This window comes from Erpetoichthys calabaricus, chromosome 5 (genome assembly GCF_900747795.2).
Source record: "Erpetoichthys calabaricus chromosome 5, fErpCal1.3, whole genome shotgun sequence".
In the NCBI taxonomy this organism is placed as follows: Eukaryota; Metazoa; Chordata; class Cladistia; order Polypteriformes; family Polypteridae; genus Erpetoichthys; species Erpetoichthys calabaricus.
This window is the reverse complement of record NC_041398.2, coordinates 11738755-11758659: the sequence shown is the minus strand read 5'-3', so window position 1 is coordinate 11758659 and position 19905 is coordinate 11738755. Positions and strand designations below refer to the sequence as shown.

Here is a 19905-nt window from a genome sequence, read left to right as displayed (position 1 = left end):
GGCCCACCTCTTCCAGTACACTGCATATTTAAAGCACTGACACGTTGGAAGTGACCGTTATTTGTTGGGCCAGTGAGTTCCCTGAGCCTAAAACGAGGACTTTACTACGATCAATGAGCAGACTTGCTTACTTCATTTTTTTGTTTCGTTGTTTTTCTACATGAGATATTAAACTGGGTGTCCAGCTGGTGCTCCAAACTCAGCCTGGTACCTTTTCTTTCACACAATCAGACAAATTAAAAGTGGTAACATCGGCACAGTCAGTGCGGAAAGATCTCATTTGGAGAAAGCATTGACTGTCCATGACTGCTCTGCTTTGAATAGGACCACCAGAAGAACATAAGGCACCCGATGACTGAAAAACACCATTTCGGGGTTTACTGTGCCTTTCGGTCTGAACACTTGGTTTGTGGACTCCAACCGGCGACTTTTGGGGTACAGAGAGCCAGACAAGCTCAGATCAAGTGTGGCGTAGGTAGCACTGAAGATCGATAATATTCAGAGTGTCACTGTGGTGAGCGTATTCCTTAAGCTTGCTTATTAAATATTCTTTTATAAACAGTGAGATATAAAATTCCTGAGACAATGAGGTAATATGGGTTGTGTTTATTATGTATGCATAAAATATGGCACTGACCATAAAGCAGGAGACAGAGCTGGAGGTGGCAGAGTTAAAGATGGAATGATTTGCATTGGGTGTGATGAGGATGGACAGGACTAGAAATGAGGACATTAGAGGGTCAGCTCAGAGAGGCGAGATTGCGTTGGTTTGGACATGTGCTGGGTATACTGGGAGAAAGGTGCTAAGGATAGAGCTGCCAGGGAAGAGGAAAAGAAGAAGGCCTGATATGGTAAAGTGAGGTCCGCGGCTGACTGCCATTTTAAATAAATAATTGGTGCACTCACGGCTTTAAGGAGGACCAAGGGTGTGGTAGCATGATGTGGGCGGTCCTGCACTTAGCAGAATTGCCCGTGGCCATAATTGATGCCGAGAGCTGCTAATCGCCACACATGTGCCACATCCCTAATTCATAAGGGGAAGCGCGAGTGCGAGAGGGACAGCAGGAGACCGACCTAGGGGTGGCAGAATTACAGATGCTAAGATTTGCATTGGGTGTGACGAGGATGGATGGGATTAGGAATGAGGACATTAGAGTGTCAGCTCAGGCTGGATGGATGGGAGACAAAGTCAGAGAGGCGAGATTGTGTTGGTTTGGACATATGCAGAGGAGAGATGAGGAGTATAATGGGAGAAGGATAGAGCTGCCAGGGAAAAGGAGAAGAGGAAGGCCTAAGAGAAGGTTCATGGATGTGGTGAGAGAGGACATGCAGGTGATGGGTGTGACAGAGCAAGATGATGAGGACAGAAAGCTATGGAAGAAGATGATCTGACGGCAGCAGCAGAAAGAAGAAGAAGAAAATGTGTAGTAGGTGAAAAGTTCAATATGAAACTAAGGCTATGCCCACCATGGTATGATCTCCGTCCACACTAGTGTTTTCTTGTTATTTACAAAAAGTATCTCTGGCCACAGTAAAATGACAGAAAACACCTATGATGTCGACGTTCGCCTACACTGGGCCATCAGCAGAAAAATTCTTGATAGGTTGGTTGGGTGGTAATGTTGCTGGCCACGCGATTTATCACAGAACTACACTGACTGGTAAATAAACGATTTGCCTTTTGCGCTTGTAGGCAGCGTCCTAACTAATAAGTGCAGACTAATGAGAGCGCAATTAAGAGTGTGCGTTCTTTAAACATGTCCGTTTTCACGTATCCACACTGCAACGGGGGGCTGAGTCAGTGTGAATGGGGGGGGGGGTGGGGGTGTTGGCTGTGAAGATTTTATTTATTATGAACATGTTCTTTTTATGTTTGCATATGCTGGATTTATATCCAAATGTCTGTTGATGGCGTTCTCATTTGATAGCCAGCTCTCTGGCACTTTTAGTACTGGCCTTAAATCTTACTTGTTCATTGTCCCAGTTAAACGTATGTCCTGTAGATTTAGTATGTGTGTAGATCAGTGATCGTGAGTCCTTTCTTCGATCAATACGCATACTAAATCTACAGGACATACATTTAATTGGGACAATGTACAAGTAAGATTCAAGGCACTACATTACCTTTTTTGGATACATCCTTCTTTCTACATTAACTCAGCTGGTGGATCTCCTGTGGATAACATTACACTACAAGAGATCTTAATATGCCATTTGTATTAAAATGTTAACTGTTTCCTGTTAGAATAGCTTTCGCAAAGACATTTAATAAATCACAGAGACAAACATTTGAAAAAGTCGGTTTGTTTATTAGAGAGAAAGAAACGATATTCACTCACGGCAATTATATGTTACGTTGTCATGATGTAAGTCCAAACACAGAATTAAAATTCAATGTGATCTTGACAAAAATTTAATTGAAAAAATTGTTTTTACTGAAATTGTACAGTAAAAGTGTAAGTTGAAAAAGTATTTGCGTGTTAATTTCAAAGCCAAACAGAATGAAAACGTATTAGGCAATGAAAAACTCGAATGCAACATGAAATAATAATTTACTTTCAAATTAATACATTTTATTATTTTTTAAGTATGGTTAATTAATGCATCCACATACGCGAGCAGCAGAACTGCAAAGTAGCTTGTGAGTAGCGCGGGCCCAGGGGTTGGTGAGTGGAGTGAGCAGGGGGCAAAGCCCCCTATTGTGTGTAATATATATATATATATTATATATATATATATATATATATATATATATATATATATATATATAAACAACAGGTAACAATTTAGGTTAGGTGCTGAAGTGATGCTCTTTTGTAATAAGACCTTAACAAAGGGTTCTTTTAGCCTTCCAGTAAAGTGCTTATTCTCCTCTGTGCAGTGTCAGGTTTGGTTTCCTGGTAAAATTACTTTTGATTATAATATGAATTATGAAGTACGCCGTATCTCGAGACATCGGTCTCACTTTAGACACTTCGTGCAGGTCCATGTGAAGTTATTTTAATAGGCCATATTGCACAGATGAATACTTTACTGATGCTTTGTAAATGTACAGGGTGAGTCAAAATTCTGTTAACATTTGAATGGCGGAAACAATTTATTCACCAAACATACTTCACTATGTACAAGATGATTTACAGGAATGTCTCAACCTGCTCGCCATCATGTTCAACACACAACAACCAACGAGCAACACTACCATTTAAATCCCAGACACATTTTGCGGTGAATAGAGGACACCACAGTCTGTGTTCTGTCCTACAGGTCATCGGTATCACACACTTTCCTGCTATACTGTACACACGCGCTCCTTCACAATACCCCATAACCAGAAATCACAGGGTGTCAAATCAGGGGAGTGTGGCGGCCATGGCAATGGTCCATCGACCTGGAAAGGTGCGTGTGGTCGAGATAAAAATAATTCATTAGTGTTAACAGAATTTTGACTCGCCCTGTATTATCATCACAGAGAGAGGCCTCTTTTAAGGTCTAATGACATAAGAGTACATGAGTACCTAAACTAAAGTGTCACCAAACAATACTCGTATATAAACAACAGCAACGCCATTTGTGGGGTCTCGTCCCTCAGTGATTCTCATGGCTCGGGGAGTCCTTTTAATTCTAAACACATAGAAGAACTCCAGGGCTGGTTGTAATCACGGAGTTTGCATTTGGGGGTCCAAAGTACAAAACAACATGAAAACCAGAGAATTGACTATGAGAGGAAAGTGAGCCATTTTGAAAAGGAGACTAAAGCAAATACCACTCTAAAATCAACAGTATGGAATTTTTTTGAAAAAGAAAGAAATCAGTGGAGGTGCACAGAATTTGCACCGAGAAGGCAGTCCCAGATGATGATGGGGAGCATCGTTTGAGCTGTCAAGAGAAATCCAAAAAAAATAAATAAATAAATACCAGCCAAAGAAATAAAAAGAGACAAGTGTACACGGTGCGAGGGTGACAGTACCAGCATTCACCATTCAAAGAAGAACTAAAGAGAAGAAACACAGAAGCTAGGCCACCAGACACAAAGCTCTCATGAGCAACAAGAACAGAAAGGCCAGGCTGGAAATGTCAAAAATGGAGACATGGGGGGGTTTAGGACTGGATAAGGAAAAAGACAACCTTTACCAGAGTTATAGGAACGGGTTAGCGAACAATCATATATGAAGCATGGAGGAGGCAATGCCATGGCCTGGACCAGCCTTTGACCAGACACAGTTAATAAATACTGGCACCCCTAACATATCTCTCAGAAAAGTGCTGCAGTTCCAAATGCTTTGGTGTTCACACATTTATTTCATTTGTTTGCTTTGGAACAACACAAAAAAAAAACACTGGGGGTTACTCCAATACGATGTCATTCCACACAGACCTCCAGACATGGACTGGACACAACTTAATACCTGGTAGCACACCCCTGGCTTGAATTCACTCGCTTCCTGCAACCATGAATGAGTTTCCTCCACCTCTCTACGGGTCTCTCAGATTTAGAAGGTAATTTCACTCTCCACAGTTAGCTAGATCTGGTCTTATCGATGGCCACTTTAGAACTTTCTAGAATTTTGTTTTAAACCATTTCTGTCCTGTCCTGCTAGAAGACCCATGACCTCTTTGTGACACTCGGCCCTAACACACTGCACTCCAAAATTCTTCAGATTTCATGATGCTGTGCACACAGTCAAGCCATCCAGTATCAGAAGCAGCAAAGCAACCCCACAGTATTTGTGAACCTTCACCATGTTCGACTACGGGCAGCATGTTCTTTTTTTTGAAGGCCTCATTTTCTGTTCTCTAAACGGTACCATGACATACCAAAACAGCTCTAATTCGGGCTCATCTGTCTACAGGACATTCCTCCAGAAGGGTGCTGGCTTCTCTAGGTAAGTTCTGACAAACTCCCATGTGGCTTTTCTATGTCTCTGTCAGTGGTGGGGTCATCCTGGCTTTCCTACAATAGAGCCCCATAGTGTAATTCATTAAGATGGCAATGGTGCGAGCTGCCACTGTTGTACCCTATGTCAGTAGGTCAACTTGAACTTGTCTGCAAGGTGATCAAACATTTTTTATTATCCACCATTTGAGCAATCCTTCATTAGTCATCAATTTTTTTCATCTGTCCGCGTCCACACAGGTTAGCTACAGTTGGCTGCCATTTTCGTGATGTTGGGAAGATCTCTGGAGATGGACTTGAGACTGTCCACACTTTTCCACGATTGTGTTTCTCAAATCCTCAGAGAGTTCTGTGCTCTCCTTTCTTTTCTCCATTTCAGCTGGTGAGATCTGTGTATTGTCAGCACCCGTTACAAACAAAATAAATACAAACAAAAGCAACATCACATTAGTGGCAGCGTACAATTTGGAAAAGACCCCACATCTTTCTGTCCAGTCCATGTCTGGAGGTCCGTGTAGAATGACATCAGATTGTTTATTCTCTTTTTCTCTGCTCTTTTGTGTTGTTCGAATAAAAGCAAAAGAAATAAACTCGTGAAGACCAAAGCATTTGGAACTGCAACACGTTTCTGAACAGACGGCCATGATGGTATACACACACACACATCATTCTGACTACGCTACAGCCTCTCTCGTGATTTTTTTATTTTTTAATGCACTGATTCCATTGGCTGTCATCATTTCCTGCATCAGTTTGTGAGCAGGCATTTCATGGGCTTCGCCAAGGAGAGAAACATCCAGAAGGCTTAATGGTCACCCCAATTTTTATTTCAGAAATGGGCCGGTTAAGCAACTAGTTTGACACGGATTGGATTAGCATACCTAATCTTAAGGAAATGTGTTACCGCATTCTAGAGGGAGAACCAGTAAGTGTATGATATTTTATTCCACGATATATCATGAACGGGTCTTCAAAGAAGAAATAAAGTAAGACATTGACCAGCTGCTACAAATTCCTGGTAGCACGGCAGGCTGGTACTTTAAAAGATGAGCATAAGAGTGGCTCTTTTCTTATTCTTATTAGTATAAGATTGGATCTTTTCTTGTTCTTATTAGCATAAGATTGGCTCTTTTCTTTCCCTTATTTTGATTTGCACAAAATGGCGGCATCAATAACTGATACTTCCTTCTCTGAATCCATTCTTCACAATGTCAAATTGCAAAGAATAATTTAAAGTCCGCCACTTGCTGAAAACACTTCCAATAGTTTATGAGCCCATACAAATCGCTGAGTGAATGCCTGCTTCCAATAAGCTCCTGATGTCATAATACATTTCAAATAAAAAAGCTGACATCATGTGTGCCTGCTTCTGAGTACAGAAGAGTTGTCGAAGTGTAAGAGGACCCCCCTGATCTTCTGACGTCATAACACGTGACCTGCCCTTCATGGGGGTGGAATTTTTGCTCACACTTCTGCCTCTTCAGTGGACGTTTTTATTTGGCCTCTACCTTCCATCATGACAAGGCAACACAGAGGTGCCACAACCTCTGATTGTGCAATAACCTTTGCCATGAATACTACAGACTAAAATATTATTACAAATTTCAAACTACAGAAAAAAATACTGGGACATACTGAAACAATTTTACAAAAAAATATAGATTATAGATCTCAACAAATTGATTGCTTAACCTAGTTACTGAGACATTTATGTTGCCTGCAGGTAAGATTGTGTGCTACACCAATACTGGAAATGAACAAAAAGAATGGCATGGTACCAGGACTTGGTTAATTTCAGTACTGGAAGTAACAGTAGTTTTCAAGCACCTCACACTCAGTCATTTATTAGCGCATTCGAAACTCCAAGGGGCACAAACCTGCTTTTTGATTGAATATACTTATCATATCTAGCTTAAATCATCAAGAGACACACCATCTTTGAAAGTATATATACTTTAATAAACGCACTGGTAACTCCAAGGGGCAATCTCCACTTCTACAGAATGTGGCAGATCTGGGGGGAGTTAGGGTTTGTGAGGCATTTCTGTTCCATGCATTTTTTTTTTTAATTTTTAAATCTCAAAACATTTATGAGCCCATAAAACTGCAGCATGTATACCTGCGTCCATTTAGCTTCCAATGTCATAACAGGCCTGCAGGTCATAAACACTTTTGTTTTTATTTCTCAAGGCCTCAAACCATTTGTGCTTACATAATATCACACAGTGTACACCCAGGGCTGGATTATGACCTTTAGAGGCCCTAAACACTTAAAAAAGCTTTTGGTGCCCTCATGTTTATCCAAATTCAAAATATAAACAATAATAAATCGTAAAATAAAATCTTATTTTTCAAAAATTATTGTACATCTAGCAACGCTGCATGGTACTCGCTCTCAGTGGATAAACTGAACGGGACAGGTGACACGACCGAGACAAAAATGAAGACGTGAGCCTCGGTGGACCGTGTGGCAGTCACCAGATTCTAGTTTTGTTGTATTCTCAAGATTGATATAGATCATTAACCTCTATTATTATTTTGTTTTTATTGCATATACAGTAGAGTCTCGCTTATTCGACCTTCGCTTATCCAACATTCTGTATTATCCGACGTCCCACCACAAAAAAAACAAAAAAAAAACAAAACGCATATCAATTGGCAACAAGAATTACAAGTTGCGAGCATGAGCGTAGTCTATTTTTTGTTGCCAAGTTCATTTTTTCAGTTAAATATTTCTGTTGTTTTGTTGTAAAACATGATTACAGTGGATTATGTGGCCTGCCCTCTCTGGTGTGTGCGTGTCTCTCTCTCTCGCGTGTCTGTCTGTCTGTCTGTCTCTATTTCTCTCGCGTGCATTCGTGCGTCTCTTTCTCGCGTGCGTGCGTGCGTGCGTGTCTGTCTGTGTCTCTCTCTCTTGCTGCACAGGGAATGACAGGGAGAGACTGAACACGTACGGAAATCATTGGAGCGCAGTAATGGAAAAGGAAACTGGCTTGTTCGTATACCGAGTGTGTGCTCGTGAACAGATGGAAAACTTTGGCAATCTTTTTGGTCATAACCCGATTTGTACGTGTTCAGAGACAATCGAGAACCGAAAACATTACGTATTAGGTTCGTAATGTGTAAAATTATAACATAGTTTGACATTTAATAGGCTTTTTCTTAACACCTCCCATTATCCGACATTTTTGCTTATCCGACGTTCTGCCTGCCCGTTTATGTCGGATAAGCGAAAATCTACTGTATATGTATGATATACATATGTGTGTGTGTGTGTATAACTTTTGTCATTTAATGTGGAAGCCCATTTTCGTGGAACCTGTTTCAGCTACACCATTTGCACCATATAGCTCATGGTAAATTTCTCTGGAGCGCTCCCCCTTCCCATGATGCCCTAAGCACGTGCTTATTTTGCCTAATGTATAATCGAGCCTTGTGTACGCCTGCTTCCAATAAGCTCCTGATGTTGTAACACGTGACCAACTTGCGTAGTGTATGACTGTTTCCGATCAACTATCAGTACAACTAAGTGTGAAGTCGACTTAGTGAGGTTCCAACACGTGACAAAATTCATGTACCGTATGTTCGCCGTTACTTACAACAGAATTTGTTTTATTCACACTTGCCCTCAGCAAGGCCGTGTCTTCCATTGACATTTTTAGTTGGCCTCGCCCCCTCCCTTCATTCATGTCAATGCACCATAACCTCTGATCATGTGACAGCCCTAATCTCACCCATCAGTACTGCAGCTCCAAATTCCACTACAAATTTCAAACTACCGTAAAAAAAAAGATCTGAACAGGAATTCTGTCATCAAGAAATTAAAAACAAGTAACAAAAATAATACAAATATAGTCATTTTACAAAAATACCGGCTAAACGTAACCGGGTTTTGGAGAGATTCTGTCGCCTGCAGGTCATAAACACTATATCAATTTTCTTTAAGGCCACTAACCATTTATGAGCCTGTACAAACCTGGAGTGTACACCTACTCCCAATAAGCTCCCGGTGTCACAAGATGAAAAAACTGTAAAGTGGAAATGCCTGCTTCCAATGAGTGATTTTAGTCGAGGTTGTGGTGTAAAAAGGTGAGCATGTTCACATGTTCGGGGCTGAGGCCAGATCGATGGAGTGATAGCGTGTGCCCACTGGAGGTGAATAGTCTGGCTGAAGGGACACTCGTGGCTGGGATGGACAGGTATTTCTGGGCCACGTTAGACAAGAGGGGCATTTCCGCAGTGTGGACCTTCCACCATGCCAGTGGGTCATCCTCGATGCTGATGGAGGGAAGCGACAGGTAGAGCTTGACTTCGGCTTTCAGCCGATCTTCCATATATTCACTGTCCTTCTCGCTCTTGTCCTGCTTCGATGAAATAATGTGTCGGAGCAACCCGGACAGAGTTTTGTTTTTCCTTTTAGTGGTTAGAGAAGTGCAGGCGCTCTTCTCGTCTTGAAAGGCAGCAGATGATTTCGATTCAGACTCCTCATGGGGTGCTAGTCTCATGGCTTCCTCCACACACGACTTAATGGTGTCGTCGAGGTTCTCTGAGAAGCATCCCTTGAGCCTGGCGTCCACAAAGCAGCAGATATCCAGAACTCTCTTCACATCACCTGAGTATCGGAGCTGTAGCAGGTCATCTCTCATGACTTGTTTCATTTGTTTGGTCAGCGTGCTGTCTTCTCCTATCTCGCCAAGTATTTCAGTGGTGATGTGTTGCAGGACGGGCTTCAAGGATGAGAGGGTAACCCTCTCCTCAGTGACCATGGCATCTGTGAAATCACCGAGAAGGGTCAGAATCTGGCTGACGTCCTCCAGGACAGCAATGTCTGTGTCCTTGAGCATGAGATGCCATGCGTTCTTGTCCGTGGCAAGAACAGCACAGACGGCTTGCTGCTGCTCCAGAAACCGGGAAATCATCTCAGCCGTTGACCCCCATCTGGTTGCCTCATCCTGGATCAGCGCCTGCTCGGTGACATTCAGCTCTTCTTGTTTCTTTTTCAGTTCCCGCCTCTTTTTCCAGCTCCGCGCAAACGCATGGACCAAACGTCGGCATGCTTTGACTGCACTGTCAACCTGCGGCATCTTCAGGACTTTTGAGATGGCCAGGTTTAAGTTATCCCCGAAACATCCGATCCACACGCAAGGGAATTTACCAAAGGCTTTAATCAAGTTTGCAGTGTTGCCCGTGGTGATTCCCGACAGATTTTCGCTTTTGATTTTCCACTCGTGCAACATGTTTTCAAAAACTTCCAAAATGTTGTCTGGCGTGTGTTCCTCGGGGAAGAAAAGGGTCTCAAGGCAATGGGAATGAAGCTGCCAGTCCAAAGTAACATAGTGGACTGTGAAGCTTATGAACGTCTCACACCCACCGCCGCGGCGATCGGCGATGCTGGTCGTCCACTGGTCAGCGGTCACCGAAAACCACACACCCATAGCCACTTTCTCTTCAATGCTGGCGCGCAGTCTTTCGTACATCTTTGGAATTTCGCCGGTCGCAAAGAAATGCCTATTTGGTACCGTGTAGAAGGGGGCCGTCTCCCTCATCAGATGTAGAAAGCCGGGACTCTCGACAATCTCGAAAGGCATCTTGTCCTTGGCGAGGAAATAAGCCACCGCGCTGTTCATGCCTTTGCCATGCTTGGAGTTAGCGTCATGCTTCATCGACTTCAAAGATCCCGAATGGGTGGACTGGGTTGCAGTTGATTTTGGAGTCGGCGTGCATAAAATATCCTGAAACGAGACAAAAAAAACATATATATATATATATTTGAAAAGTGTGATGTTTAGATGGCATTTTACAACAAAGAAGCCATGCACATTACAAGTGAGACGCTGATGGCGCTTCTGAAAAAACTTCCATTAAGGATTCTGGAATAAAATGGCCAGACAGACCAAAAATATTACCTTTTATATGGTCATTCTTGTCACATGTATGGAGAACTTCAGAATTCTTACTTGCCACGCGCTAATACAGTGGAACCTTGGGTTACGACCGTAATTCGTTCCAAAACTCTGGTCGCAACCGATTTGGTCGTGACCCGAAGTAAATCCCCCATTAGAATTGTATGTAAATACAATTAATTCGTTGCGGACCGTACGAGCTGTATGTCAATATATTTTTTTTGAAGATTTTTAAGCACAAAAATAGTTAATTATACCATAGAATGCACAGTGTAATAGTAAACTAAATGTAAAAACATCGAATAACACTTTGTCCTGTGGTGGGTTGGCACCCTGCCCGGGATTGGTTCCTTCCGTGTGCCCTGTGTTGGCTGGGATTGGCTCCAGCAGACCCCCGTGACCCTGTGTTAGGATTCAGCGGGTTGAAAAAATGAATGGATGGATGGATGAATAACACTTGAACAGAGAAAAATAACATTGCAAGAGTTCACGCTACAGCCTTCCGAACCGCTTGCTGTAAACACATTTTTTTAATGACTTTTAAGCACAGGGTAAAAAATGAAAATTTGAAAAATCCGTAATTTATACAAAAACTAACCAAGAAAACTAACCTTGCAGGAGTCAAGTTCTGGCATGAAGGAAGTGAGCAGGAAGCTGGGTGGAGAGGAGATTACAGCTTTGAAGTAAAGTCCCTCTGCGCGATGCACGTCTGACCGAGAACAATGTACTGTACAGGGAGAGACTGAACACATGCGGAAATCACCGGTGCATACGAACCAGAAGGGAACTTTTTTTGGTCGTAACCCGATTTGTATGTGGTCCAAGACGTTCGTGACCCGAGGTTCCACTGTACTACTCTCCGGTGCTAGGATCAGTGAGTAGAACGTCACGATCTCAAAATGTCTGTCGTCTTAACAGGTACAGTGGCTTCAGTAAGCGTTTCCCCTCTTCAAGCAACACTCAATACCCCAGAGTGACAAAGCAAAAGCAGGATTTAAGAAATTTTTTGCAAATTTACAAAACAAATACCCTATATTGCCCAAAGTATTGGGACGCCCCCCCATAAATCACTTTCATGGCCACAGGTTTGTAACATCGAGCCCCTTGGCATGCAGACTGCTGGCTTCTACAGACATTTGTGACAGAATGGGTCGCTCGCAGGAGCTCAGTGAAGTCAAGTTGGTACTGTGATAGGATGCCACTTGTGCAAGAAGTGCATTTGTGAAATGTCCTCGCTACTAAATATTCAGCTGTTAGTGGTGTGAGAAAGAAAAAAAAACATTATTAACTGTAATGATTATAAGTATTTACCTCACAATACCAATGACTGTACTTTGTATTAATCATTCTGCAGAGAGCTATATGATTTATTACTTCTATATGATTTGTTCTTCATTTAGGTAGAAAAAGAATTAAGCTTGTGCACAGAATTATTAGAACACTTGCATTCTTTTATGAGAAAATGTTGATCTTTTGATACTTACAGAACACACTGTGATTTTATAAATCAATGTAATAGTTTCTGAATTCTTGCTTAAAACCATAAGAAACATATCCCTTATCAATTAATAAATAAGAACTTATTAATCTAACCAAACAAAATCTAATGAACATATTAAAACTATAAGAATGTAATTTCTTTATAACTAATGTACTATAAGAAATTGCTTTAAACTGGTCTTGTGTGTGCTGTGTGTGTGTGCAATTTATGTATGACCTTAAAATGAATTGTCATGTGGTTTTCTCTTTGGCTAATGGATAGGCTAGATAATAAAAAGAAAAGAATTTTTCTTTCAGAAGGCTGTTTGATCTGACCAGGCAGTGGCACTGAGCTGGGGGTTCTGCAGTCTCTTTAAACTCACCAAGAATAAAGAAATTGCTTTTAATTTAAATTGATGTTTTTGTCTCCCATCGTTTTTCAAATTCAGCGTCCACAGCTGTTAAAACAAAATGGAGGCAATTGAGACGTAATTTTACAAAAATACCAGCTAAACGTAACCGAGATTTGGAGACAGCGACTCAGCCATGAAGTGGTAGGCCACAGAGCGAGGACAGCACATACTGAGGTGGGCAGAGTCAATAGCTACTGACCTCCAAAAGCTCAAGAACAGTATAGTAGAGAGAAAGAGCTTAATGGAATGGGTCTCCTTGGCCGAGCAGCTTCAGCCAAGTCTGACATCACCAAGTGCAATGCAAAGCGTCGGATGTGCTGCAGTGCTGTAAAGCCCACCAAACACAACTGGACTCTCAAGAGCAGTGTAGACGAGGAGTGACGAATCACGCAATCCGGTGGACGAGTCTGGCCAGGAGAACGGGACTCACCCGACTACATTGTGCCAAGTGGAAAGTTGGATTATGGTGTGGGGTTGGGCATGGCCCCCTTAGTTCAAGTGAAAGGAACTCTTTTTTTTTTTTTTTTTTTTTTTTATATTTTTATTTTATTAATTTTCATTGTAATCATTCCATACAAACAGATCAATTTATAACCCAACAAATTTGAAGACAAATCAAACCCCACCCCTGAGAAGGAGAGCTTAGCTAAAGGAAAATTGCTTAAGGCTTTTTAATAAGGCAACATTAAACAAAAGAAAGGGAGAAGTAAATATATATGTAAATAAGAGATGGAGAAGGGAGTTAAATGCAGTAATAGTTATTTCTCTTATTCTAAAATAATATTGATTAAATCCTGCCAGGTTTTGAAAAAAATTTGTACAGTGAAAGGAACTCTTAATGCTTCAGCATACGAAGCCATTTTGGACAACAACGTTTATTTCTAGAGCACATTTTCATACAAATGATGGAACTCACAGTGCTTTACATGATGAAGAAAGAGAAAAAATTAAAATAAGGGAACACTAATTAACATATAATAAAAGTAACGTCTGATGGCCAGGGAGGTCAGAAAAAACAAAAAAACTCCAGACGGCTGGAGAAAAAAATAAAATCTGCAGGGGTTCCGAGGCCACGAGACCACCCAGCCCCCTCTAGGCATTCTACCTGACATAAATGACCTCACAATCAGTCCTCACTGTAGGGCAACATGACTGCACACACACCAGTGCACAAAGCGAGGTCTGTAAAGACATGGAGGAGCGAGTCTGGTGTGGCCGCACAGAGCCCCGACCTCAACCCGACTTACCACCTTTGGGAGACTGCGAGCGAGCCGGGCCTTCTCATTCAACATCAGTGCCTGACCTCCTGGATCACAAAATCCCCATCGACACACTCCTAGACCTTGTGGAAAGCCTTCCCAGAAGAGTGGAAGCTGTTAGAGCTGCAAAGGGTGGGCCAACTCCAAATGAAGAATGGGATGTCACTAAAGTTCATGTGTGTGTAAAGGCAGGTGTCCCAATACTTTTGGCAATAAGAGAGTAAAAATCTGAACGATCATATCGACACAAGTGCTCACACCCTTTAGTTTGACTCGGGCGTTTCAGATTCTATTGTTTATCTTTCAGATGTTTCTACACCTTGTTTGGAGTCCAACCTGTGGTCAATTCAACTAACTGAACATGATCAGGAAAGGCTCACAGTGGCTTGTACTTGTAGAAGGTCCCACAATTCAGCAGAAACCAAGACATGAGGATGAAGAAATTGCCTGCCGAGCTTAAAGACCGGATTGTGTCGGGGCACCGATCTGGAGAAGGCTACAGCAGCGCAGAAGGTTACAAAGAGTGCAGGTCAGGCCAGGCACTGGTACAGCGGGTTGCCGCACCCACCACATGATGAAACCGCTCAGGATCCTGGTTGGCAATCCCCCACCTGGAAATGACCATCTATCTGCTGCAGCCTTGTGTTACATGGGTGTCCCCTTGACCTCAACAATGAGGATCCTGTGAACAGGACCACCCTCCGGTAATCACGCCACATGGCTGTAGTGCCGTAACTGATGCTCCCTCACAATGCAGGTCATGTGCCTCATTCGGGACTCCATGAGCAACACAAAGTCAAACCAGCAAGGATTCTCTGAAGAGAGTCCAGTCTTCATCTCAGGTCACTAGATAGCATCCATGGCTCACAAACAGGGAGCACCAGGACTCTAAAGACTTGGACCTTCATTCTTTTACAGAGATATTGGGAGCACCACACACCCCTTTCCAGTGACCTCATGACCCCCCATTCTCTCCCAATCGGTCTACTGACTTCATAGGAAGAGTCACCAGAGACATGAAGGTGAGCAATGATGTTCCTTCTGGCAAACTACACCCATCATGCATTATCTGAAAATAAAAAAGGTGGAGGTCTCAGGAATGTTGATTTGCTCAGGTCTCCAAAATATTTGACCAGAGCTCTAAGAAAATCCACAATTTCGGATGTTTCTGCTATTGCACAATGACAGCAGCAACAAGCCATGGAATTAAAGAATGGGTTTAATTAACAACGAGACTCGTGCCTAATGAAGCCACTGGTTGGAGTTTGAGGCCCTGAGTTGGTCTTCTCTCAGCTCACTCACACTTCACATTTCATTTCTGTTTGGGTGCCATTTAAGAAAATAAATGAAGAAATTCAGAGGAACAAATCTGAAAAAAAATCAATTAAAAGGAATGGAAAAGGAGTTAATTAGCAACAAAAACGGGTCACCACTTAAGAAAAGGGTTAGAATGAAAACCTGCAGCCGCCACTGGAGCGGAGTTTTGAGTATCCATGCAGAACAGAATGAGGTTTTTCACGGACCACCCACACCGTTCTATGGACTGGTTGCTGCCCAGACATTAACACTTAAACCACTGGTTAGAGTTTGAGGCCCTGACTTAGCCGATCTCCTGTCAGCTCACTCACTTCAAATTTCATTTCTGTTTGGGTGCCATTTAAGGAAGAGAAATGAAGCAATTCAGAGGGACGATGGAGAAATTCAGGGGAACAAATCTTAAAAAACAAATCAATTAAAAGGAATGGAAAAGGAGTTAATTAGCAACAAAAACGGGTCGCCACTTAAGAAAAGGGTTAGAATGAAAAGCTGCAGCCACTGCGGCCCTCCAGGTCCGGAGTTTGAGACCCCTGCAGTAAACAATTACAAATGTTAACGGTGAAGAACATGAACCTTTCATTTTAATTGACTTTGTGTTAATTGTAAAGATAATGAGCTGCAAAAATGAATCAGCACTGCAGTATGTAATGGCAGTTTGAGATTTTATTTTTTTTCTTCTTAAAGAGACCAGAAGATGAAACATAGTTGATTTATCGAAACGACGGGCATGCAATATAGGCGGTCGGTAGAGCAGCGAAACATGGGGCGGGGCTCGTGAAAAGTGGGCGGAGTCAAATGCTGCGGATAGGGGTGTCATCTTACGGGCCTCAGCATGTCTGAATCGGTCTGAGGCTTCGGACTCTCTTGGATATTTGTGCAATGGAGTGTTCAGATCCCTCAAATGTGGTTCTTGGAGAATCAAGAAAACGAAACAAAACTAAAATGAATGCAAAGTTAGTTGGCCTGAATATAAATTTTTGAAGTCTAAAAATGAACAAAATGTGAACAAGCTTGTTTTAACAAGAAATAATAATAAGTTGCATTTATAGAGCGCCTTTCACAAAACCCAAGGTCACTTAACATACAGAAGAAGAAGAAAAAAAAAAAAAAAAAAAAATCACACAACAGACAAAAGTTTGTCGAAGAGGGGCCATAACACTAAAGGAGCGGAGAGTCTGGTGCGTGGGACAGTAGCTAAGAGCTGAGTGAGTTAGAAACGGGCAAAGGTTATGTAGGGCTTTGAAGGTGAGAAGCGGAACCCTGAATGTAATCCTTAATGGAACGGGTAACCAGTGAAGCTGGGAGAGAACGGGGGGGGGGGGGAACGTGAGCAGAAAATACTTTGTTTTTGCAGGGAGGCTGATGAAGAGGAAATTACAGAAATCAATACGAGACGTTATTAAACAATGAGTCTGAGCGTCATTAAAGGACAGAAATGGGCAGCGGCGGGCAATGTGACGGAGATGATAGAATTAAATTTTGGAAAGTAAAAAAAAAAAAAAAAAAAAACTTGGCACACAGTCCTTGTATCAGTTCAGGTTTGGGAAAATGGTGGGATTAAGGAAGATGATGAACTTCTCTGTCCACAGTCCCCCCCCCCCCCCCACAGTTCAAATGCCCTGCTCAATACTGCCAGTCTAAGAGTGGCAGGTTATAATGCAGGAAGCAGAGTTCCTCCGCATTTTCCCCCGAGGGACACTCAGTCTTGTCGCCCAGGGTGTCCACAGCCCTCGCCACTGGCACAGAGGATGGCGGAATGGCCAGGTACTGCCGGGCTTGCCAAGACAGCTGCTCAAAGCGGCTGCAGTTCTGGCTCCACCAATCCAGAGAGTTGCCCGTCTTCCGGTCGATCACGGGTTCTCGAAGGTATCGCTCCAGCTCTTCGGCTATGCCCTCGGGCACCTCCTCATGAGTGGGTGAGGTCAGCATATGCTTGTAAAGACTATCCAGGAGTCTGCTGGACTCTTCGCGTGGTGTACGCCTTTGGAAGTCCTCCTCCTCTTCCTCTGTGAGGTCTATTAGCGGTATGTCATCTGCTAACACGCCCTCACTGGTATTTTCCCTAAGCCAGATTTTGGCCTTACTTACAGTCTCACTGGATAGGGGGCGTTCTTTGAAGCGTGGGTCAAGCACACATGCCAACACTACCTCTTTGGAGTTGACCATCTGGAAAAACCTTTTTTCCACACTATGTAACATGCTCTTCCAAAGGGTCTGGATTGTCATATTTCTGGGCTCGTGCACCTTTAGCACACACTTCAGCACGGTCACAGAAGGTATGATGCATGAGGCAGAGGAGTCCGATCGGCTCATCTCCGATGTTATTTCCTCAATGACCGTCAAAGTATCCACCAGGTGGGACAGGATATCCCACTCTTCCGCACTCGGACACATGAAAAACCCATGCTGGCTCGAGTACACCATTAGAGCGCTCTTCTGCTCCAGCATCCTCTGGAACATGTGAAGGGTCGAGTTCCACCGGGATGGCACAATCTGAATAATGTCGTTCTGTGGGACCCCCACTTCCTCTTGAATGGCAGAGAGACGCCGCTGTGCCACCACCGAGTGCTGAAAGTGTGTGGCGCACTGCTTCACTTTGGTCAGGATATCCTTCACGACTTTATGTGAGTGCAGGCCCTCACTTATGATGCGTTGAAGGAGGTGCGCACTGCAGCTCAGCTCCGGCATCTCAAAAACCTTTGCACCACTGACGATGGCGGCGCCACTGTCTCGAAGAACCAGCAAAACGCGCTTCGCCTCGATATCCCACTCTTCCAAGATATCCATGAGCGTCTGCTTGACGTACTCTCCGAGGTGGAGCTGTGTGGTGGCCTTGACATTTAGGGTCACGTTGAACCGTCTCCACTTGTGGTCGATGAAATGAGCCGTCAGACTCATCAGGGCTCCCGTTGGACCCGACCAGCAGTCGGCGGTGAACGTGAGGCGGTCCCCAGCATTTTCGGCCGCGACCAGACTCTTAATCTTTTCAACAATTTTCTCGTGAACATCAAATACCAGCTCAGAACGAAAATATTTCTCACTCCTCAGCGCATAGCGGGGCTCTACCTTCGCCATTAGCCTTTTGAAGCCGACACCTTGTACAACTGGAAACGGCAGGACGTCGGTGGCAATCATCTCCAGGATGAGCCTGTCCATTTCTTTGGCTTGTGGGTGATCTGGCGGCCATTTTCCTATCTGATCATCGAGTCGTTTTAGAGTGGGCAGTGCCAGTGGGGACGGTGACAGAAAATACTCAGTTTTCTTCAGGGTGGTTTTCCCTCGTGCCTCGCGATATTCTTCGATATGTCTTCTTTGTAAGTGTTTCCACAAATTAGTGGTGTTCTTTTTAGTGGATTTATAGGACCCCTGGCTGACTCTGGCTTTGCAGACATTGCAGGTCACTGGACCAAAACTGTTGCCTTTGGTGAAATAGTCCCACACTTTACTTTTACAGCAAATCTTGGGTTTGACCACCTGTGACATTAAAAATGGAAGAAGAAGAAAAAAAAAAAATCATCACGTGTGAGTGAACAAGCAAAACATAAAATAAGACGGGGGCGAAGAATACATGAGGGGATGGGAAGCACAATTTGAAATGTGTCTGCAGAAATGTGGGCGCCAGAGAAACAAAACTAACGAGAGAACGGCTCAAATATTCATAAAACGACATGAAGACGACGATTTCAAACAGCACCCCTGACTTACCACTATAGCTAGTGTGCATGTGAAGTGCTCCGAGTGTGGTGCAGTCTTGTGAAAAAGTAGGTGCCTCCTTTGCACAATTTTCCAAAACGACAAAATATGATATTACTAGTGCCGGGCAGCGATTCAAATTTTGATTTGCGATTAATCGCAAACGGTGTGCAAAATTCAATAATGACCTCAAAAGTAGTGCGTTGCGCGCATCTGGTTTGCAAACACTTTAAACAAATAAGGTGCTTTTTAACAGCTGTATTCCCTTTACATAGCAGCATTTCTTGTAAATCTCAACTTAAACATTAATGTAATCAAATCAAATATAAAACCAAAGCTATTGGCCACCGCCAGGGCATAAACGTTTTATCAAGACTGTTATAGAGAAACAACAACACCAGCAGATGACATGGCTCCCCAAATCATCACCGACTCTGGAAACTTCACACTGGACCCTCAAGCCACTTGGATTCTGTGCCTCTCCGCTCTTCCTCCAGACTCGGGGGACCTTGACTTACAAATGAAATGCAAAATTGACTTTCATCTGAAAAGAGGACTTTGGTCCACTGTGTTTTATTTATCAAGTCCAAAGTCAGCGCTGCCAGCCGTCTAGGAGGACATTTGAGAGCATTTCATGTTTCCTTCTGCTGACAATGCAGGACTTGGCACCTGCCCACGCTGCCAAAAGTCCCAATAGCTGGTTTAATGAAGATAGTGTGTATCACTGGGCTTGACTGGCCAGCAAACTCGCCTGAGCTAAACCCCATAGAGAGAATCTATCAAGAGGAAGATGAGAGACACCAGAGCCAACAATACAGACGAGCAGAAGCATCCTGGGCTTCCATAACACCTCACCAGTGCCACAAGCTGATCGCCTCCATGTCACGCCACACTGATGCAGTCATTCATGCCAAAGAAGAGTTTTGAGTGCCTACATGGACATTTGT

At 43.2% G+C, this 19905-nt stretch overlaps 1 protein-coding gene across 2 annotated transcripts in view; it reads right to left on the bottom strand.

Annotated features, from left to right (window-relative positions):
• Positions 1–8849: 8849 nt before the first annotated feature.
• The window catches only part of LOC114643684 (E3 SUMO-protein ligase ZBED1), a 36994-nt gene continuing 25938 nt past the window's right edge, over positions 8850–19905 (bottom strand). Inside the window, exon 4 of one of the 2 annotated variants that reach the window (XM_051927825.1) lies at positions 8850–10626. In XM_051927825.1, the coding sequence (XP_051783785.1) occupies positions 8959–10626 (1668 nt within the window). In that variant the 3' untranslated portion in view covers positions 8850–8958. Of the gene's footprint in view, positions 10627–16412; positions 18740–19905 lie in introns of those variants that run through there. The other variant, XM_028792196.2, reaches the window with a different exon arrangement.